This window comes from Cervus canadensis, chromosome 13 (assembly GCF_019320065.1).
Source record: "Cervus canadensis isolate Bull #8, Minnesota chromosome 13, ASM1932006v1, whole genome shotgun sequence".
NCBI lineage: Eukaryota > Metazoa > Chordata > Mammalia > Artiodactyla > Cervidae > Cervus > Cervus canadensis.
In genome coordinates this window covers 75,619,843-75,642,528 of record NC_057398.1, presented here as the reverse complement: position 1 = coordinate 75,642,528, position 22,686 = coordinate 75,619,843, and the positions used below count along the sequence as shown (strand labels likewise).

Sequence of the window (22,686 nt, the reverse complement as noted above, 5' to 3'; positions counted from 1 at the left end):
AATTCCACAGCAAGTACCTGGAGACCTTTACATTCTTTCTTTCATGAATGTAAAGGTGCATACTAAATGCACCAGCAATTAATATTATCTGTCTCGGGGTTTTGCATAAAGAAAAAATTTGTTGAATGATTGAGCTGTGCTGCTAGAAAGACAAGACAATGATTTACCTTCTTTTCTTACCTTCCCTCTGTGATCTGCCTTTCTGCCTGTCTTTCCATGGCTCAGTTTAGAGAGGGTCCTGGAACTTGGATGATAAAACACTGAATCTTTGTTTTTCATGTTGCTAACTGAAGTTTAGCATTTCAATTATGAAGGTACCAAGTTATAGCAATATTAGCAAGCTGAAGCTTTGTTACCAACTGAAATTAGGTGTATTTGCATATCACATTACAGTTACTGAAGATGCTTAGAAATGCTGTTTGTGCTCGTCAGCACTGTGAAATGACTGTAGTTGGACCTGTTGCTGGATCTTGTTATTTATTACATGAATAATCAAGCATCTGTGTGTGATCTAAAATATTTATATATTTTATATTTTGATAACTGTATTTCGATGTAATTGGTTTTCTTTGGAATCCGATGGATTTTATTTTATGCCTTTAAAAACATTTTGAGAAGAGGTCCATAGGCTTTGGCAGACTGCCACAAAGGTCAAGACTCCCTGGTTACACCTACCTTCTGATGCTTTGACTATTTGTTACATGTCCAATGTACTGATCTGGGCCAGATAGGAGAAAGTAGGAATAGATTGCTGCCTTTAAAGATTTCTGGAAAGGGTCTGATGGTGTGAAATGAGATGCTACCTACTAGTTTCTGGAAGACAGAAATGTGAGATTGAGCTGGGGCTTCGGAATGTTAGTAAAGTGTCTGTTACTTGTGTCTGAAATAGAATAAAGGCAGTAGATGGTTTTAGCCCTGCCTACAGCTCTAGGCTCATTGTTCCTTGTCATTGTGCCCCCAGTCATTTTTGTTGTCTTTCGGTGTCTAGGGGACTCCCTGCATTAGGAAGTCTGTGTATTCTGTTAGCTGTGCTGGACTCTCCTCTCATCTCTTCATCTCCCTTCATGTCTGAGTATCTGCCCCCGTCCTCCAGTCTAGGCCAGGCCTCTAGATACTCCTCATGTAAACCCGTCCTCATCTTTACAGCCCTTTCTCGTTTGTAACTATGTGGTCTTCAGGTGCTTCTTTAGTTCAGTGCTTGTCACCGCACTGGATTGTAAATCCTCAGTGACAGGGAAGGCTTGCTTTTGTTGTCTACAGTATCTCCAGTGCCTGACCAAGGGCTCGTGGTAAATATTTATTGATGAAGAATGAATTTTAATTGGAAAAATCATTAAAGGACTGTGACTACTAGCAGAGTGAATTTAGGTCCACAAAAATAAAGTCAGATGGCCTCCCCCAACTTATGACACCCCATCTGCCCTCAAGTCTCCTCCATCCTCCAGTAGTTCTGCATACACCAGTAACTGAGAGGTGTTCGCGCTAGAGCAATGGAGACAGGATAGCAAGACTGGCAGCTGGGGATGGCCTGGGCTCAGATCCTGGGCTTGATGCTTCCTTCCTGGGTGACTTCAGCCTCTTTGTGCCCGCCTTTCCACCTATAAAATATTGAAAATAATAGTACCTCTGGCATAGAATGCTAACACCTAACCCATAATAAGTGGTAGCTTAAAGGAAAAGAGTTGACTGAGCCTGATGGATAATCCAGTCCTGCTACCAACTTGAGAAGCAGATTTAGAAATCAGGGAAGTCTTGCATCATGGCTGAGCCTGGCTCTGGATTCTTCCCCCGCTGTCTTGGTTGGGATATTCATGAGAACTGCTAAAAAGCAAAACTGAGAGGCAAGGGATTCCTCCTTGCAGCTTGGCTGGACCCCCTTCTGTGTGTCTGTGTCTCCACCTCCTTCATGTGACATCTCCCTGAACTGGAGCACCAAGGCAGATGTGCCGAACTTGCTTGAAGAGAGGTGTATGGCTAAAGTTGTGACGCATCTTTTTGCATTCTCAAATTCCTGCTTAACTCTTGCTCCAGAGGATTATAATCAAATTAGCTCACTCTGGCTTCAGATGAAGTTGTATCATTTGTAACACGGTTGGCACAGAATTTCACGGAATTCATTAGTGAATATATTCAGTAAATAGTATATTCAGCTCAATAAGTATCAGTTGTGATTATTTCTCTATTAGAGAATGATGATTTGTCCTAAAAGCACAAGCCTAGCCCACACTCCTGACTTATATAACAGTTGCTAAGCACCATGTTTTTAAAGGCTTTCAAGTAATGTGCATTGAGAGGTTGAACGAAAGAGCAGATGGGTTGTGCCGTGCTGTGCTAGGTTCTCTGTGAATCATGTCCGATTCTTCGTGACCCTTTGGACTGTAGCCTGCCAGGCTCCTCTGTCCATGGGATGCTCCAGGCATCAATACTGGAGTGGGTTGCCATGATCTTCCTGACTCAGGAATGGAACCACGCTACTGACTGGTTAGTTTACTCTTTGAGGCACAACTGGGCTTTGCAGTACTTGACTGCCCTCAGTTCTACATAGTTGCCACTAGAGGGCAGGGGCACTTAAGACAACACCCTAGACCCACCAGTGCCAGAATTACTGGGTAGACAAGGGAGAATGGTTGAAGGAGAAAAATGTTAGAATGACTGGGGGTGGAAAGCAAAACAGTTTTTCTTTATCTCTTGGGGACCAAACGGAAGAAAATATGAAGCTAGTGGAATTGAAGTTATATTTAAAGAAGAACTTGCAGAGCACAAAGTTTGCTGTAGAGATTTTATACAGGTGACCTACAAAAACAAAAACCCTTAGCTACATCTGCCCAAGCAGAATAGACGAGAATGTGGGCTCCTCCAGTCTGAGGCCTGTGTGATGCCGGTAGGTCCCCTTAAAGTAACCTTTCTCTGTGTTTGCCTTAAATGACTCCATTCTTGCACGTGCAATTGTAAAATAACTTTATTGGTTGGGTTAGCCACCACTCATGCTTTTCCTGTAATAAGGATCCTTTATAGAGGCATGATGGTGTCCACATGCAGATGCTTTCTGAAGAGCCCTGGGGCAAGGGGCAGCCTTGCCCCTCACATCAGAGCTTCTTTGTTGAAATGAGCTGGTTTGGCTTTTGTGGATTTGAGGTTCTGGAGCCAAGAACATAGTTCAAGGATCCCCTCTTCTTTCTTCAGGGAACTGCTTCAAAGCATACACGGTATCAGGGAAGCAACGGCATCTGTGCAGGGAGCTCTCCTCAACCGGTCTCTGCCCATGGCTGCCCCGATGGCCCCATCCCAGTGGTACCCCACAAAGCAGGGTTTAGGTCCCCAGGCAGCACTACTTTCAGAAATGGGAAAGATTAATTGCTCTCCAGCCAAGCTGTAAAGCGACAGCCAGCTTCAGTAATGAGGGTGGCAAGTCCAGGGCTGGTTGGAGTCTATCTCTCCAATCAGGTTATCGACCTTTCTGCTTGCATAAGAGGACAAATTACCTCTCATACTTTGAGAACCTCTGCCTTTGAAGATAAAAACTCAAGTAGGGAGCTGCGGGGAATGCAGAGAGTGCTGGGCAAGAACGACACTACTGGGGCTGCGTCCTCAGTTCAGCCAGTTCAAGGCGTATTTGCCTCCATTACGGACACTGATGATAAGCAGCATCAGGTCGCTTTCCTTTTCTGAAGTCTGACCCACCTTCAAAGAACTGCCCAGTTGCTACAATATAGCCCCACACATTTAGCTAAGTCTGAGGTTGGCTGTCTCCTCCCATATCAAACCAGGAATATTGTCATCACACTGGTGACCTCTGGTGATTCTTGGTGTCCTTCCAATCTCAGCCACCAATGTGCATTCTCTGAGCAGTCACTGGGCAGTTGTGCATACGCCTTGGCTTCTCCTGCCTCTACCTAAGATGTCTGTGGGTCATGGTTGAGTGGATGAGGTGGACTGAGGAGGCAGCAGTTGGGCAAGAGGTATATCTGAGAAGCAGCAAGTGGGAGCCCAGAGTATCGGCACGACCAGCCCAGCACGCGGGGGAGCAGTCAGGTGCTGCCCTCAGAGTCAGGTATTACTTCAAAAGCACAGTTATTCTATTGCTCGGGTAATGGTTCAGGACACCGGATCACTGTGAAGACCTTGAGGGTAATGAGATTTCGGGGACTGGGACTTCAGGGTTCACACCTTCTGCCAACCACTTCTGTCTTGGAAACGGGCATTTCGTGTCCCTCAGCAGAAGGCTGCCTGTCCCCTGACTCCGCCTAAAACTGCCTACAGGGAAGAAGACTAGAGAGAGAGCCCATGGACCTCTGTCACACGGTCTGTCCCAGACCTTCCAGCAAAAGCCAAACCAAACCATCAAGCCAAATGCAAAGAGGCGTGGGGGCATAGCCCTGCGCCCGGTGGCGCTCAGATCTCAATGAGGCTGGCCAGGCGCAGGCAGAGGGGCGCGTCGGCGGGCATGGCGCTGCGCTTGATCTCGTTGCCGTCCAGGCGCAGCACCTGCAGCTTGGAGAAGTTCATGACATCCACCACGGTGCAGAAGCTGCTGATGGAGAACTCTGTGGGGACAAGAGGGGAAGGGGTGGGGAGAAACCCAGATCAGGGGCCTGGGACCTCAGGAAAGCCCTACGGAGTCTGTGAAGCTTCTAAAGGGAGGGGGAAGCTTGGCTGGGTGGGGCAGGCGCTTCCCAGGATCGGAGTCAAACTTGCACCCGTTGGGGAGCAGAGCCAGGGATAGAGTGAGGTCTCCGCCTGCATAGCTCCACCTCCTACCCACGCCCCCCACCCCCCAAAACCCTGGAAGGTCCTTCCTGGCAGGCCTTCCTTGGTCTTTTCCCCTCTGTGGGCAGCAGGTGGCAGCAGAAGGCAGTCAAAGACAACCCTAGCAGCTTTGAAGTTCGGCGTTTGAAGGGGAGGGCATTTCCCAATTGGGTTGAGAAGGAAGACAGGGTAGGTGGAAAGACTTAAATCTTGAATATTTCCTAACAGTTTGCAGATAGAGAAAGTGGAAAGAAATTAAAGAGAGAAAACTTGGACTGAGAAACAAGTGCCTCTGAGTGCAGAGCTTTGAGGGGATTGTTCCATGTACATTCTGAGTTCAGACAAAGGAGTGATCTAGGCCCTGAGGTTTAAGGAGATAGATGAACAAAGCTGCCATGGAGCTCAAAAGTCAAACAATTTCCTTGCCTCCTGCATTTAATATGATTAGTTTACTCTCCATTTTTGTAATCTCAAAAGAAGTTTGAAGATTCTCCCCCAACCCTCCAAGTCCTGTAATCTTAATAGATACAATCATTCTGTTTGGTTTAAACACAAGTCCTTCAGCTACCACTCACCCGGTTCTCCCTCTGCTTGTTCTCTTAGACAAATCAACTACCTCTGTCTCTATCCTACTGGGTCAGAAACTTGAAGGATTGAAACAAGAGCTCAGCTAGAACTCCAGCCTGTGTGCGTGCTAAGTTGCTTCAGTCACGTCTGACTCTTTGCAACTCCATGGTCTATAGCCCACCAGGCTCCTCTGTCCGTGGGATTCTCCAGGAGTGGGTTGCCATACCCTCCTCCAGGGGATCTTCCCAACCCAGGGATTGAACCCACATCTTTTATGTCTCCTGCATTAGCAGGCAGATTCTTTACCACTAGCACCACCAGGGAAGCCCCAAAACTCCAGCAGGGACAGCAAAAGTTACCACCAAAAAGCTGCTGCCGCCCATAGAGGCTGCCTTCAATATGGTATGTGAGAGCATCAGAAAGATGGCTCAGGTCAAAAGGGACTTTGGGTGAGGTTATTTGTTGGGACTTGGTAGGCTACATCTGGAGGGCTGTAACACTTAGGCAGACTCAGAGCTTGGCTTGCTTTTGCTTCCACCAGAGGCATTCCTCTGCTTGCCACAGTGGTCAGGAGCTGTGTGTCAGCCTGGAGCTGGGCAGGAGGAATGGGAGGAAGGCTTTCCTGATTCTCTTCCTGGGGTGACTGTCAAAGGCATTGTGGTTATGAGTATGAAAAGTAAGCTCTCTATAGAAAGCTTAGATAGATGAAGAAATTGTTTTTGAAATTAGCACTAGTGATTATTTTCAGTCTCTGTTAAGAACTGACCAAAAGGACATGGGGTAAGTCTGCAGCCAATTAACATGTGCTACAAATGTAAGACAGAAAAACCAAAAAATAATGAGAAGAATGGGAAATATCCTTGTTTAGAGAGCACTCGGGGAGGGTCGGGTGGAGACCCGGAATGCTTTTGGATGTTCCCTTTCTGGACCTAGGGAACAGATCAAGTGACGTCCAAGTGGACAGTTTGGGGGTGAGTCGAAGCTGAGTCAAGTCTGGGTCTATGGTGTCTGCATGGAACAGGCAGAGTGGGTTGGGCTGGAGAGAAAAACGAAGTGGCCTGGCTTGAATATCACTTCCAGCTGTACTGGGGGGCTGCACTTAGAGGTTCCACAATGGATTCTCTACAGCAGCCTGGGGCTTTCAGACTGTCTGCTGAAGTCCTGGCTCCCAACGGTGCGAGTATAAATATGGGACATATTTAGGAGTTGCTCAGCACTCAGCATATATAGATTTTATCCACACGTTGAGCACTGTGAGCCCCCGTGTTAGTCCTCTCTAAGTTCATGCATAGGACAGGGGCTCCTGCTTGGAGATGCTGGAGGGCACTTTCCATCCCAGATTAAATTTTGACATAAGTTTTTCCAAATTCCTTCTGGTGTGCTGGCCCTTCTCCACTGGATCCCAGAGCTACTGAATAACATTCTGAGCTGTGTTTCCTGCTGTTGCCAGGCTGGAAAAACTGAGGGAGATGCTAGTGGAAGAAAGAAGTAGGGAGGGAGAGAGCCTTAATTCCCCTGCACTCAGCTCCTGTCCTTTTAGCTCTCTTCTCAAAGGGTTGCTTCAATCCTACCTTCATTACCCACCCCTTCTCTGGGTCCCCTGCAGGGAGACCTCCTTCACATTTGCCTAGGTGAGTGGCTGAGCTTGGGGAACTCACTTTCCTGCTGGTGGAATGAATCAGAGATGTACTCCCTCCTTTCTCAGCCAGAGAAGCCTGGCCCTCAGTTCTTTGATGTTAAAGGCAGAGGCTATATTACATGGTCTGGGTGACCTGAAGAGATTGCTTTTCCTTCTCTGTGTCTCAGTTTCCCTATCTATGCAATGCAAAAGATAAAATAAAACCGTATCTGGCAACGTCAAAGTAGGAAAGAGGGGGAAAGTTTATAATATAGTTACTGTGTGTTGAAAAGCAAGTGCTTTTTCAGTTGTGTGCCAGGTCCAGAACCAAAGCTTTTGATGTACTAATGCACTAATTAAGAAAAATAAGGTGTTGTTGTTATTTACCCCCAAAACGAGGACTAAGAGGGAGACAACCAGATAGAGGAGCTTTGGCTTAAACTGCACAAGAAGGGATTTGGGGTAGATACTGAACATTTTTAGGTTTGACTTAGGAAAAACTTTCTTGCAAGACCTCAGGACTCTTGACTAACGTGATTTTATCTTTGGCAGAGCTTTTGGAAGAAGTGAACTACCTTATATTTAAACAACATATGTGGTTCTGCAAGAAGGCAGAGTGACAAGATGCTGTGATGGAGTCTTTCCCACCCCAGGTTTCACTGGTTGTACAGTTAGGCAGTAACTATTGGCTTCTCTCCCGTGACAGATGCTCTTTGCTGTCACATTTTCAAGGTCAAACTCTGATAAAGCACAGCATACTATATGACATTTCTGTTGTGACACTCCTCTTGGATTCAGAGTGGGTAGCAGGTAAGTAGTGGTGACTTCTGGGTGAGATGATAGACAGCTACAAGTAAATGTCAAAGCTTTTACATCATGCAACATGTGAGAGATTAGAGAACCCTGCGTTGGGAACAGGAAGACCTTCCCCAAAGAAAGAGAGACTTTAAACACAGAACAGTTTGCTGTGTGTATGATGGTGTCTTGCACTTCAAAGTAGAGAACCAGAGACCTTTTCAGCTTGCCCACCCCATGGTCCACCTCTGGGACTGGTGCGTCTCTCACTCGGGGGGCTGCCTGGCTTGTTAACATCTTGCCAAATGAGTGATCTGTTCTGTGAGCACAGGGAGAGAGAGATCCATGGAGAGGCTGTGGCCTCAGTCCTATCTGTGCTTTGATGCTGGGACGGTGCTGTTTGCTCTCAGCAGGCTCTACTTCAAAGCCCTCTGCCAATGGCCACTAATGAGTCCTTCCTCCCCCAGGGGGAGAGGTGCGTTGCTGCGGAGGAGGAGAAGTTAATGCTGGCTCAGCGCCTTCCAACTGGGCTGAGACATCAGAGGCTCTGGCGCAGTGTAAGCACATTCTGAACACAAGACCCAGAGAGGGACTGAGAGGCACCTAGACAGTCCAATCGGAAATGGAGACTTTGGTTCTCGCAGACAGACCGGCCGGCCGTTGGGCCTTGTGGGGAGTGTTTGGGAAACAGGAGGCCTTGTGCTTGCTCGCCACTGCAGGGTTTGGTCGGGGCCAAGCTCGTGTCACCCAGGGACCCTCTGCCCCACCACCAGGGGCTCCTCATGCTCCTGGAGAGCCAGCCAGAGCAAGTGCTGCTCGCAGCTCGGCGGGGCTGCAAACTCCCGTCCACCGGCTGCATGTTTAAAACACAAGCATCCAAGCATAAGACCAGGCTGATGAGGGGTGGGGACAGAGAGCTCGTCCCCCCTGGAGTCAGTGAGAAAGTACAGATACAGTGGTTTCTTAGCAGCCCACTTTCCTCCTCAACTTAAATGCCCTTGTCTACGAACCACCCCCTCCCAAACCTCTCCAAACTCATTTCTCATAGCTTGACACATGAACCCTTCCTGTTAGACACAGCAGTCTCCTAGCTGTCCCCTCAAAGTGACCTGGTAAATGACTGGTCCTTTTGTGGCGATGGCATCTCTAAGGATGGCTCAGTCCTGTGTTCCTCCAGCCCATACCCATTTATTTTTCGGGACCTAAATTTAGGCTTACCTCTTCTGAGAATTCTTCTTCCATACCAACCCACTCCCCAGTGACTTTTCCTAGCCCTGCCATGTAGTCTAAGAGTATGCCACTCTGGACCATTTTGTACGGGGATGTGGCAGGGTTCTCAACTTGCTTCATCAATATTCTTTGGTTCTCCTACTTCTAATTCTTCTGTGTTGCCCCCAGCACTTGGGATCAGATCTTTCCAATGCAACAGACAGCACTCCCCACTCCCCTTTGCCAGCGTCTCACCATTGATCCTGTTGCCTTGGAGGTAGAGGTTCTCCAGGTTGGTGCTGACTGGGGGGATCTTCTGCAGCTGATTGTAGGAGAGGTCAAGCTCAAGGAGGCTGCTGGAATTGAAGGTATTCGAGGCCAGGCCGTTGTTGGTGAGGCTGTTGTGGGATAGCCGCACATACAGCAGCTTGGGGGAGCCCCGGAAGTAGCTGTCGGGGACTGAGAAGACGTTGTTGTGCTCTAGGTACAACTGCTCAAGGGCTGAGGGCAGTCCATCAGGTACCTTCCTCAGATGGTTGTAGCTCAGATCCAGCAAGATCAGTGATCGGAGGCCTCTCATCGAACTGCCCACTTCCTGGATCTCGTTGTGATGAAGGTACAAGGCTGTGAGGTTCTCCAGCCCCTCCAGCGCATTGTTGGGGACCCTTGAGATCTGGTTGTGGTCAAGATGGAGCTCTCTCAGGGATCGGGGCAGTGGGCTGGGTATCCGGGTCAGGTTGTTGTGGTCCAGATACAGCCTCTCCAGGTGCCTCAGCTTGGAGAAAACCTTCTTGCCCACCTTATCACTGGTGATCTGGTTGCCATGGAGAGCAATCCAGAGCAGCCCAGTGGCATTGTCGAAGACACCCTCCTGGATGGAAGAGATCTGGTTGTTCTGGAAGTAGACATACTTCATGCGGGAGGGGACAAAGGGCAGGTACTTGAGATTGCGGTTGTCGCAGTACATGGCTGTGGGGAAGTTGGGGGGACAGTCGCACTCCTGAGGGCAGTCTCGGGGCTCTGGTGGGGGTGGAGAGCCGTAGGCATAAGCTGGACCTTCCTCTCCCCCGTAGGGGTAAGGCTCGTAAGGCTCATAGGGGTAAGGGTCATAGGGATCGTCATAGGTGGATTGCTGGTTGCGGAGGAATTGAAACCACCAGTGAGAGTCTTCCTCATACTGGGCCCGGGAGAGGGAGCAGAGCCCCGCCAGCAGCAGGATGGAAGCCCACTGCATTTTGTGTTTCTGCAAGAAGGGAGAGAACATAGAGGAATCAGGTGCGAAGGAGACTCCGGGAGTCAGAGAGGCAGAAGAGGTGAGTCTTGGGCTTTGAGCTCTGCAGACCTGACCTTCAGCAGAAAGCAGCTCTGAGCAGAGTCCTTGCTGCCACCTCCTCTGGGCCTCTCCCAGCGCTGCCTCTACAAGCTGGTCCAGATGGGCCTTGGCTCCCTGGGGGAGCTAGGTGCATTTCCCTCTGCTCACAGACTCACAGAAACATAGCCTTTGAGATCAGAGGGGGCTTGAATGGAGGTATTGCATTTTTTATTTTTTTTCAGAGAGCAGGCCCATAGGAGCCTCTAGCAACCTGAAGGTACTGTTAGGGAAGCTAGAAAGCCCACAGCAACTTCGATGGGAGTGGGAGTGGTGGTGGGTTCTATTTGTGCCTGACTTTACAGCCAGTGTGAACTCCCCAGGGAATAATGTTTGCCAAGAGTCTAAGGAAAAAACCCTCTGGGTCTTCCTATATCTCTGGGAAACACCCAGGAGTGGCTTGAGGTCTCAAAGGGGAAGATCTGAACTACTTGGGAAGTTCTGGCTTTGAGTCTTTGGGGAAGGGTGTGGTCCCCTGCAGCCATCACAAGGCTGGGGCTTGTGGTACCAGCATCTGTAACAGTGCCAGAACCTGTAACGGTCTACTAGTGAGGAAACTCTCTGGTTGGCAGTTTGTGACTATACTTGCAACTTGGCTGGCAAGGGCCATTATACAGCAGTTACAGATTCCCTTCAGAGGGGCTGTGGCCCCCAGTGTGGACCTTGTGTTCTAGAGGGGGTACTGAGAGCATGAAGTCTTAGCACCCTGGGCTGTCTTCCATGGTGTCTAGTAAAGTGCTCCTCATGCTCCACCATGGACATTATGCCAGAGCCAGCAAGGGTCAAGAGGACCATCAAACAATGAAACAGGAATTGAAGACTCTTGAGTGTGCCCAGGGGAACATGACTTTAGAATGGGATTCTGGCGTCCTGCTCTCCCATCCAAAGCCCTCGGTGATGACCTCTGGATTACCAGTCTCCGTAGCTGGGCCCCACATTGCCTGGCAGCTCACAGCTTTTGCCCTTGTGTGCTAGTGAGATGAGAGCAGGCGAGGCTTGGAGAGAAGTGTGAGTCTGATATCCCCGAGAGGGAAGTTGAAGGCGTGGAAGAGGAGGGCGGCCTGTCCGGCTGGATGTCTTACTCTGGATACCCACAGCCAGAGCACCGCACAGCCCCAGTGAGCAATTGGCACCTTCCAGAGGGGTGAGTGTCCCCCTTGGGTAGAGAAACTTTACAACCTTTCTTGATCTGGGCATAGTCACATATGCTGTTCACGTTGCCATTGGCCCTTGCTGGGGACAAGAGAAAGCAAGGGCTCTAAAAGCCAACGTCGAAGCCATGAGCTGATGAGAAGGCCCCTGGGGGTGACAGTCAGTCTGGTCCCTTTCTGGCCACCATCTCCCTCAGACCTCTCTGTCCTCTGCGAGCGAGTCCCTCAGGCCTGCTTCATCCCAGTAGCCCGCGGGCTCCAGAGGCGAGGTGCCTCACTCATCTTCAGCAGCCTCGGACAAAGAGCCCACAGTGATCCTGGGGAGCCTCCCCAGCCACCCACGGCCTGGGCACTCTGGCTGGGCCCTGGCGCTGCCCAGGAGAAAACGGATAGAGTGGCTGACTGCCAGCAGCACATTTTTCCGTGCTCAGCTCTGGACTGCTGCAGGACCAGGGTGGCTGTCTGGAGGTTGGCACAGTGAGCCTCTGTCTCCATTTCTCCTTCCAAACTAGGCACCTTGGCAGGCAAGAGCAGCCCTCCTCTTCAAGCCTTCCAGGGCTGTGCATGCTGCCCACTTGACTCTCTTTCGTGTCATGACTGCTGAAAGGGGTTGTTGGGGACTTTCTGCCTCTCTTTACCCCTCCCCCATCTCTTAGCAATGTTGCTCCAGGCTTTATACTCTTAAATCCTCTCCACCCCACCCCCAATGCTAGAGACATTCCTGTGCTCAAAGTTTTGTGAGGTGGAAAGCTTCTAGGATTGGTACTTTCTGAGTTGGGGGGAGCTTACTCAGGAGTTACTGCTGTTCTTTCATTTCTCCATTCTAGAGAACCATATCTTCTTCCTATCAGAGCCCAGGAGGTCAAACCAAAAGCTGCTTTGTAACCTGAGTTAGGTCCCCATTTCACAGTTCCTTGGACCTGGTCAACTCTCAACACTGCTGTGTGTTTTTTCCCTTTCACCCCAGCAACACACAAGCACACACACACACACAAACACATGCACTACACAAAATTCCCTCTCCTCTCATGTAAGAGCATTTAGGTGCCTCAGCCCCTCTGAAGAGACTGCAGGGCACAGGTCTAGGATGGGGGACCTTCTGAGTAGTAGTGGGGCAGAGCTGGCTTCCCCACATACCTGACCCTTCCCTTTTTCATGCCTGAAAGCTGAAGGCTCCCCAACAGTCAGAAAGGATTGTCTTACAGTGGACAAAGGTGGTGTGTGGGAACCCCCTCCTTCTACCCCCTTTCGCTGCTCTAGCATCCTGGGACACGGTCCAGATGGGGAAGGAGGAATTGCTCCTTCTGCCCTGGGCCCTGTCCCCTCTCCCCAGCCTCTTTCCTTTGCTCCTTTAATGGAACTACCAGGGACAAAATCTGAAGGAAAATGACCGACTTACCTTGAAGTTGAATCTTTGAGAGAGTGACCACGTCCCTCTGTCTGGCCTCCTTGGTTGGAGAGCGTGTGAGCAGGAGAGGAGTGAGTGTGTCTACTGAGAGTGTGCGCGCCTGTGCCAGGCCAGGGCCCGCCCCCAAATTCCTAATCAGACGTCGTGAAGAGAGAGGTTGAGGAGCCCAGATCCTGGCTTTTTCAGTGCTGCTGCAGAGGCGGAGCTCACACTCAACCGCTCAAAATTGCTATAAAAACCACCTTCTTTCCACTCACTTATCTTCCCTGAAGCATTGGCAGCTTGGGGTCTCTTTCTGCTGAATGAGTTAGTGGCGCTCTGGAGGTTATTTGTACAGTCTCTTACAAAGGCCTGGATTTCTCATTAAACCCACAGGGCAGATGCAGGGATAGGGAGGGCCAGGATTTGCCAAGGGGCATCTTAACTCTTTCAGCAACCCAGGGTCCCACTGGAGAGCGAGTGCTCACCTTTCTGGGCTCCAGCGCCCTCTGTGGGCAAGTGGTTAGGCTAACGGACAAGGGAGAGGACACAGGATAGCTGGCTCTGGCTCCAGTTCCATCCCTGACCAGTGTAGACGTGTCTGGGCTGTAGGATTTCTCTCTCCCCACTGGAATCAAAGGGAAGAAAGGGACTCTCATATTTGTTAGTAACTTACTGTGCACTAGGGCTTCCTTCATATCTCAGTTGGTAAAGAATCCGCCTGCAATGCAGGAGACCCCGCTTTGAGTCCTGGGTGGGGAAGATCCCCCGGAGAAGGGAAAGGCTACCCACTCCAGTATTCTGGCCTGGAGAATTCCATGGACTGTATAGTCCATGGGGTTGCAAAGAGTCAGATACGACTGAGTGACTTTCACTTTCACTTTGCTGGGCACTAACATCGTGCACACCTACCTAATCTCATGATGACCCTCAGGTTAACAATACTACCTTGTTGAGTTGTAGTAAGGTCTCTCTGAGGTAGTTTGTGTGAGGTCCCTGGCCCAGCACACAGCTAATGCTCACTCAGTCTGTGGTAGAGATGATTGCTCTTATACCCATTTTACAGATGTCGAGACTCTGAGCAAGGGGAGGATGAGGTCGTCGAAGCAGGCAAGAACTAGACCATGAAAGGACTTTTAGACCATGGAATGGATTTAACTTTTATTCTGAATGCATTTAAAAAACTTGTTTTAAGGAGAGAAAGTGAAAAGATCTGACCTACATTTTAAAAAGTCCATGGGAGAGACTGCTGTGTGGTAAAAAGGAGAAAAGAGTGGAAGCAGGAGCTCTAGCTGTCCTCTGTTGAGAGATAATGGCAGATTGGGCCAGTGCAGTGAAAGAGGGAACAATGTATGTTTAGACAAGGAGTTGAAAAGTCTTGAAGATGGACCAGAGAAGAGGTTAGGGAAAGTGAAGGATGAGTCCTTGATTTTGAGTTTGAGCAACTGGGTGGGTGGTAGGACCATTTCCTGACCTTAGAAAGATGGGGAGGGACAGAGCCTAAGTTAGAGATGCCTGTTAGGCATTCCAGTGCAGATGCACGCAGGCAGTTAGATATATCAGGATAAACTGGAAGGTCAGGCACTAGAAGAATCTGGATACCCAGAATCTCAGTAGCTTAGATGAACCCATGCTTCTGAAATGCTCTTTCTTAAACTAATTGCCTCCTGCTAACATCCAAGAAACACCCCTTTAAATTCTTTTTAAAACTGTGGTAAATTACACATAACATAAAATTTACTATCTTAACAATTTTCACAGTTCAGAAGGTTTAAGTATTGCTATACAACCAGTCTTCAGAACTTGTTCATCTTTTAAAACTTTAAATTTGTATTCACTAAACAAAAATGCTCCGTTTCACCCTCCCCCAGCCCCTGGCAACCACCAAAATAGAAAGAACTACTTTCTCCCCCTGTGAATTCGACTGCTCTACATGACTCACACAAATGGAATCATACAGCATTTATCTTTTTGAGACTGGCTTCCTTACTTAGCATAATGTCCTCAAAGTTCATCCATGTTGTAGCGGGTGTCAGAATTTCCTTCCTTTTAAAGACTGAATAACACTCTATTGTATGTATATACTATATTTTGCTTATCCATTTATCTTTCAATGTACATTTGAGTTGCTTACATTAGCTTTTGCAAATAATGCTGCTATGAACATTGGTGTACAAATATCTCTTTGAGAGCCTACTTCTAATTACTTTTTGCTTATATGTCCAGAAATGGAGTTGTTGGATCGTATGGTAATCTGTTTGTATCTTTTTTAAGGAACTTCCATATTGTTTTTCAAAGTGTAGTCATATCATTTTACATTTCCATCAACAATAAACAAGGGTTTGAATTTGAAACACTCACTCCTGTTTTTTTTAAAAAATACCAATTAAGAAAGCCTCAAATTTGAATTTGAAGAATTTAGGATTTGAATTTTAAACAATGGAACTTTCAGTTGCTCCAGTAGGTTTTGAACTGTTGACATAATATGAAAAGTCCTTGTTAGGGACCCAATCTCCTCAGAAATTTCAAAGTTTTTAAAAAGATTAAATACAATGAATGGGCCTTTGCTGACCACCTACTATAAACTAGATGGTTTACGGATGTTATCTCATTAGTAATCACAGCAGATACTTTGTGTTGAAAATAGAGAATCGCAGGTATACAGCAATTAAACTGTAAAACAAGGATTCGAACCTTGACCTACATGACTCCAAAGACCTAACACTTTCTCACAACACAAGGCAAGAGGACCAGTGGAGCGGATGGTGACCACCTTATTGTCAGGGTTGAACTCAATTAATATGGAATCTAACTAATTACAGTGCTCCAATCTGCTTGAATCTGTGGCAGGGGATTGTAAGGATGAGAGGGGTCTGGGATACTGGGTTTTGTTTCCTGACTCCAGACATAGTTCATTTCAATTTAATACATGTGAGCATCTACTCTATGTCTGGCATGCACTTAAGAGATGGAAACACAAAGAAGGTTTGCTAGATTACCTGCTGAAAATAAATCAGGTATATAAGCAGCAAGGGATTCTGAGGTGGCTCCGGGGTAAAGAATCTGCCTGCCAGTGCAGGAGCTGCAAAAGAGTTTGATCCCTGGGCTGGGAAGCCACCGTGGAGAAGAAAATGGCAATCTACTCCAATATTCTTGCTGGGAAAATCCCATGGATGGCCTGGCAGGCTACAGTCTGTGGGGTGGCGAAGAGTTGGACACGACTGAGCAACTGAGCGCACATAAGGAGCAAAATCTGGTTTCATGAGTGAGGCAGAATGGCCTTAATGTGAAGATGGTTATAAATAATGCACAGATAACTTTCTCATCATTTTTGAATCCAGAAATCAATCACTTTACAATGGAAAACACTAGTTTTGGCAACATGACATAAGAGACACTTCATAGCTAGATCTAGATAGCCTGGACAAATCTACCCATTAGGTACAGATGTTAACTTTTTTAAATTCTAGCATACTTAAACGTGGCAGTGTTGCACTGAATTAATTCTCACAACCACACAGGATTATGAGAGACAGCACAGGGAGAGCTCGCGAAAGAGAACTCCCCGAGAAAACACTGAGTGCATATTCGTTGAGGACATATCTGGAATTCAGTAACAGGGCTCAGCAAGGCAATAGTAAGGCTTTGAAGATAAGGAAGTTCGCTCTGCATGCAGAACATCTGCTGAGACCGACATATCAGCCACGGTATCTGTCTTAAGAGCATGAGAAAGAGTATGTAATGAAAGGGTAAGACAGGACAGTCTCCAGAAAACAGGGCCTTGAGAAAGGAACGACTTTTATATCCCCACACTTAATAACACTTAACAATGGAAGTCAGTAGAGTCTAGGGGCCAAACATTGATTGGGATTCTTTCCAACTAAGATCTACCAAAAAACACAGTATCCCCTGGTGGGGTTTGCACTAAGTCTTTAGTCATCTGTTCTGTTGCAAGGTAGGCTGGGGAGAAAGGAAAGAGGGAGGGGATGAGCAGGATCAGGTCGAGAGGAGAGTTTCAGCAAACCATTCACTGCTCACAAATTCCTTTGTCAGTGAACTCTAGCCTCCATTTTGACTACTGCCTCTCAGTCTGCCCGGTTCTGGATCTCGGCCCTCAGAACTTGGTTTCAGTATGGGACACCAAGTAAGGGATCCTGATGTCTGCAGATTGTCAAAGGAACCAGCGCATAAAGGAAGTTCACGTGGGACACTGGTGCTTCCTGAGAGGCGTCAGGCCAGCAGCACTGCCCAGTTACTAGACGGCAAACAAGCTAAAGAGAGAGACTATTACTTGCTTCTGTAACCCCTGTCCCCAGCTGGGCATATAATGCTTGGCGTTTAGTAGGTGGGTTATAAAATGAACTGTATTTTTGGCTCTCTACGGAGTTTGCCTGTCCTCAGAACCCAATGTTTGGTGGAATAACCACCAACCAGGCCAGGAAAACCCTTCGGCCTTCAGGTCAGTTATATTTTCCAGGGGCTCATGTCATTGCTATTTCCTCCCCACCCAGAAAAAGTGCAGGTTAAGCCACAACCACTGGGCAAAACTAATTGCCTTTGATGTTTGGACCCACTCTGTCTGGAAGGGCTGAAGTGCCTCCTGATTCAAATTCCTCTCAGCAAAGAGAGATATGTGCCTGTGACTGCCAAACCCTTCCTCTTCAACCTTCATAAGACCCAAAGTCACTGTTTTTATAACACCACTTCTGATCCCAAACAACCAAGGAATGAAGGGTAAGACTAGAAATCCACCCAAACAAAATTATTGAGTTGGATACAAAGAGGTTGGTAGAAAGATGATCATGGTCCTGCATTACCAGCCAGGTCCTGCTGCTTGCCCATTCTGAAAACTCTTGATGCCAGAGAGGGATTGTTTACTAGTCTGAGGTTTTGATGGAAAGTCCTTGTTATATGGGTACCCAAAAATGGTGTCCCAGAGTTTCCAAGGGAGATGTTCTCCCTTATTCCCTTGACACTGAGTGGTTGTTGTAAGTTCTCACCATGGATAGTCTCCTCTTTCCCAAAGAGGAGACAAAGATGTTGGAGCTGGGTGGGGAGGCTAGTTTTCTTTCAAATGCAAGAAGAAACAGATCTCAAGTTCCAAGTTCTGGGAAATGCATTGAGGGCTTTGAAATTTCCTTCTAATAAGTTCTTTAAAAATAAGACAGAAAACAACCTTTATTATTTAATGGATAGCATCTCTTGTTTTTACTATGTATTTACTGCACACTTGTCTTTATTCACATAGTGATGACGTACATGATGGATTCCAGAAAATCATCTTCTGGAAAGTATGAGTGTATTTGAGTCAGGAAAGGGAGGATGGTTCAGAGAGTGACACCTAAATGAGGAAGGAGGCAGAGGCGACAGAGTGAAATTTGAAGCCTAGAGGGTTTGGTCTTTCAGTAACTAAGTATGTGACATCTGTCTTTGCTCTGCAAATGAGCTGGTGGCGCCTCTCGGACTGTGCTTGGGGCTATTGGAGAGAACAGGTGTAGGACAGGCCAGTGCCCACATGCTAGGGTCCGCCGCGACGTGACCTGGCTGTAGGTGAGACCAGGCCTGGATACTAGCTCTAAAATGCCACCTACCATTTCTGAATTCTCATCACAGCCTCTGAGACAGGAATTAATATTTTCAAGATTGTATAGCAATTAAAAGTGGCAGAGCTGGGGTTTTAAACTTAAGCCTGTCCACCTCTAGAGTCTGGGTTTCTGACCACTATGCTCTATAGAATCTCCAGAGTAAAGGAAAAAGCATGTTGAGAACACAGGTATATGTTCAGATTCCAGCTCTACCACTTATTAAAGCGAAGTCTCTGTGACTTTGAGCATTGCTTAAGCATCAGTGAGATTTGGAGCTCTCGTTTGTAAAGTGGGGGCAATAACCCTAAACTCATGAGATGTTGGGAGGACTAAATGACGTACAGGACATAGACTCCTAGTAGGGAGCCTGCCACATGTGGGCCTTCAATAAATGGCTGCATCCTTTGATATTTTAGTAGATTGCAAGCTCCCTGAGGAAGGAGGCAATGTTGTTGTGCCTCCTTTAGCACAATGCTTGGCCAAGTGCCTGGCACATCTTAGGCCTTTTCTAAACCTTATGAATAAATGAGTGGTGAGGAAGCTGATTTTACTAAAGGGTAGTAAACATACTTTGGTAACTTAAACCAATCAGAGAGAAGTTAGCTGAGGATAGAGGTGGGAATTTTAGGGCTGAAATTATTGAACTGCCCCAAGGAAGGACAACAGAGGTGACTATAACATCAGTGTAGAAACCTCCACAGACATATACAAATGTCTTTGGGGGATAGATAGGGGAAATATCTTACCCAGGGGGTCATGGAAAAGTCAGGATTCAAGAGCCATGTACAGACCAGTCCAGAAAGGGAGATGCCTCAGCTCCTTCCCACACAGGAGTATAAGAATCAGGTTTGGGCTGGGGAGAGAATACCACCTAACTGGTGGCAGCATTCTGAATACCTTTGGGCTGTGAAGAGTGGCTAACTCCTACCTGGAGATGGACAAGGCTGAATTCTCAAAGCAAGAACTGGAAACAGCTCCTGTGAGTCCATCCAAAGGTCTTTGGACTTAGGTCTAGTTCTATTAGGTCTGCAAAGACCAGAAATAAGGATCCCTAGTACCATGTGAGATATCTAGGACTCTAGTTCATTCTATGGCTCCTGTAATAAAGCAATAGTTTAACAATTTAAAAAAATAATTAAGAAAAATCCCTTAAAAACAAAAAGGAAGGGCAATATATTGTCATTGTCTTGGAAAGGGCAGGGATTTTGAGTCAGAAAGAATGACTTTCAATCCCAGAATCTAGAGCATACCACTTAATTTCCTTGGTCTTCAGATTCCTTATCTATTAGCATGAAATGTTAACACCTAGCTCTTGGGGTAGTTTTAAAAAATTTTTAAGTGTCTAGCACAGCACCTGGCACATAGGAGATACTTAGAAAATGTCATTCCTTTCCTTCCCTTGGATGTTTGTCCAGGAACTGGTTAACAAGGAGGACCTATGTCTTAACCTATGGGAAGATCAGAGGGGAGATAATCTTAGTAGGACTGTAGTTGATGACAGCCTGGAAAGAAAACAGAGACACACAAGAAAAAAACAGAACAAAGGCCCAATGGATCTAGGGTTCTGACAATGCAGCACTCAGTCAGAAAAGTGGTTCTCAGCCCCTACTGCACGTGGGAGCCACTGGGGAGTGGAACAAACCCAGCCCCGGGCCCCATTCTAGGCAAATGAGGCAGAATTTCTGCAGATGGGATCTGATGTCTTTTTGTGAATTGATTGATGGTTTTAGTGTGTAACCAGGTTTGAGAGTGCTCTCTAGAGGCAGGCGGATGATCATGATGAATTTTAAGATAGAGATCATCCTAACATCTAGCTCCAAATAGAAGGGCTTTTCAAACATTTTTTTAAATGAAGTACCCAGAAAAGGAGAGAATGAATGTGTACTCTCCAGTGATTAAGGAACATAATCCAAAGCATCTCATTCAAACTGATCTCACATCTGATGTTAAAAAATCACCTGGATTTTGTTCCATAAAACATTCATGTTTATTTCAGTAGAAATTACCCCCCCCCATCAAAAAAAAAAAAAAAATTGCCTTCCCAGGTGGCACAGTGGTAAAGAATCCACCTGCCAGTGCAGGAGACTCGGGAGATGTGGGTATGATCCCTGGGTTGGGGAGATCCCCTGGAGTAGGAAACGGCAATCTGCTCTGGTATTCTTGCCTGGAAAAGTTCGTGGACAGAAGAGGTTGGTGGGTTACAGTCCATGGAGTTGCAAAGAGTCATACACGACTGAGCACATCACACCCCCCCCCCAAAAATCTCCTTTAGTAAAAATGATGCTTCAGATACACCTTGCTTTTCCAGGGCCTCGTGAATCCCAGGAATCCCAAATTGAATAGCACAGTTTTAGGTCACCTTGGCTGGTGAGCACCTCAGTCACTGGAGGAGCAGCTGGTGATGGTAGGGGTGGGGGTGCAGGGGTGCCCCTTTGCATCTCGGGGAGGTATGCTGGCCGTGAGGTCACCCAAAGCAGGAACTGACTGGCCCAGCCCCCTGCAGTCTGCTGTGTAGCCTGAGGAGGGACATTGCTGCTTCCTCCACAGCTTTCTTACTAGAGAAACTGCCAAATGGCCTGTTTGGTAAAGGCAGCTTGGTAAAGGTTTGTGAAGAAGTGAATTCCTTCCCCAATCCTCATGAGGCCACATTTCTAAAGGAATTTACAAGAACAGAAATCGTTTTCATTTTCAATCAAGATGCAGAAAGACTCACTCTCTTCCCTCTTCTTTTGCTTCTTCAGTTTCCAGCCGGTTTAGGAAACACATCCTTATGAGACAATTTGCTCTCTCCTTCACCTCCCTGCCAGCAGCCAGCCTCACAAAAAGTTCACTCACCTTGAGACATTTCTGTCTGGCCTGCTACATTCCCTTGGACCTGCCCCTCCCCTCCTCCAACATCTCATTTCATAGATCAATAAAACAACATCTTCCAGGAGCAAACATATTCTGGTTTGAGGGTATAACTGGGATGTAGGGTGCAGGATTAGAAGGATCTGCCTTCTTTCTGGAGACCTAGAAAAAGGAAACAGAGGGAATTAATATTTTTAAGGCTAAGTTCTCACACATCATTTCATTAAACTTTATAAAACTCTGGAAAGAAAGTGAAAGTGTTGCTCACTCATTTGAGACTAACTCTGCAACCCCATGGACTGTAGTCCACCAGGCTCCTCTGTCCATGGGATTTCCCAGGCAAGGATACTGGAGTGGGTAGCCAGCCAGTTCCTTCTCCAGGGATTCTTCCCAACCCAGGGATTGAACTCGGGTCTCCTGCGTTGTAGCAGATTCTTTACCATCGGAATCACCAGGGAAGCCCAGCACTCTGGAACACAGCTACAATTATCTCTATTTAACACATATTTAGCATATTGAGCCTCAAAGAAGTGAACTGAGATTTAAACACAAGTAAATGGTATATAGGGCTTCTCCTAGAAGGAGAAGGAACTTCTAGAAAGCCCCAACTCCAGAAGATCAGTTCCTAGGGTCTCTAGCACAGGGTCCAGAGCTGTGGGAAGCCCCCTGACCTGCTGCAGGACACCCAGCTTCTTTCTCTTTTTCTTCCTTCCCCGTCTCTTTCTTCTTCAGGCTTCCATGAGAACTACGCCTGAAGGGGGCAGAAGTCAAGGGGCTCTTTGACTCTTTCTCTTTCTTTTTCTGTGTTCTGGCCTAGTTTTCTTTGACTCGGGGCCTTGTATGTACTGACATTGCTGAAGGAACAGCTCCTCTGACTCTGCATTTGGGCCTGGGGCATCGTGCATATTCGTTCAGTCAGGGTTTGAGAAAGTGCACTGAGCTGCCAGGGGCCAGAAGTAACATCTTGCCTCAGCAGAAGGGGAGAGAGCCAGACAGGACAAGGAAGAGAGGAGAGGAGGCAGAGGTTGGGAAACGAGCAGGAGGGGGCCCAGAGTCAGTCAGGCTTCGGTCTGCAGTTGGCTGCTGTGGGTTCGCTGGAGCAGAGCAGCTAGTGTCAGCAGCTGGTGGGATTTGATGTGAACAAGTGCTGCTACTTGGAAGGGAAGGAAGGTTTGAAAGGTTAGTAGCTGAGACGTGTTCTTGCTTAGTCGTACTGTTGTTCTTAGAGACCTATGTCTGCAGCCCAGGGCTGGGAGCCCCATGGAGGCTCTGAACTGTGTACGGATTTCATCAGGAGGCATTTTAAGTGAGTGGAAAAAGTGACCGGGGTTCAGGTGCAAAGTGATGCTTTAATTAGTGTCCTATCCTCCGCTGCATGAGGCCCTCTCCTAATTTAACGTAGCGGGGGG

General features: G+C 47.4%; 1 protein-coding gene across 1 annotated transcript; it reads right to left on the bottom strand.

Moving 5' to 3' along the window:
- Positions 1–2,941: 2,941 nt before the first annotated feature.
- Positions 2,942–13,161, bottom strand: FMOD (fibromodulin). Its single transcript, XM_043484728.1, has 3 exons — positions 12,855–13,161; positions 9,191–10,178; positions 2,942–4,544 (listed from the first exon to the last, which is right to left on the bottom strand). The coding sequence occupies exons 2-3, from the start codon at positions 10,167–10,169 to the stop codon at positions 4,393–4,395; spliced, it is 1,131 nt and encodes a 376-aa protein (XP_043340663.1). The 5' UTR covers positions 10,170–10,178; positions 12,855–13,161; the 3' UTR covers positions 2,942–4,392.
- Positions 13,162–22,686: the final 9,525 nt, after the last annotated feature.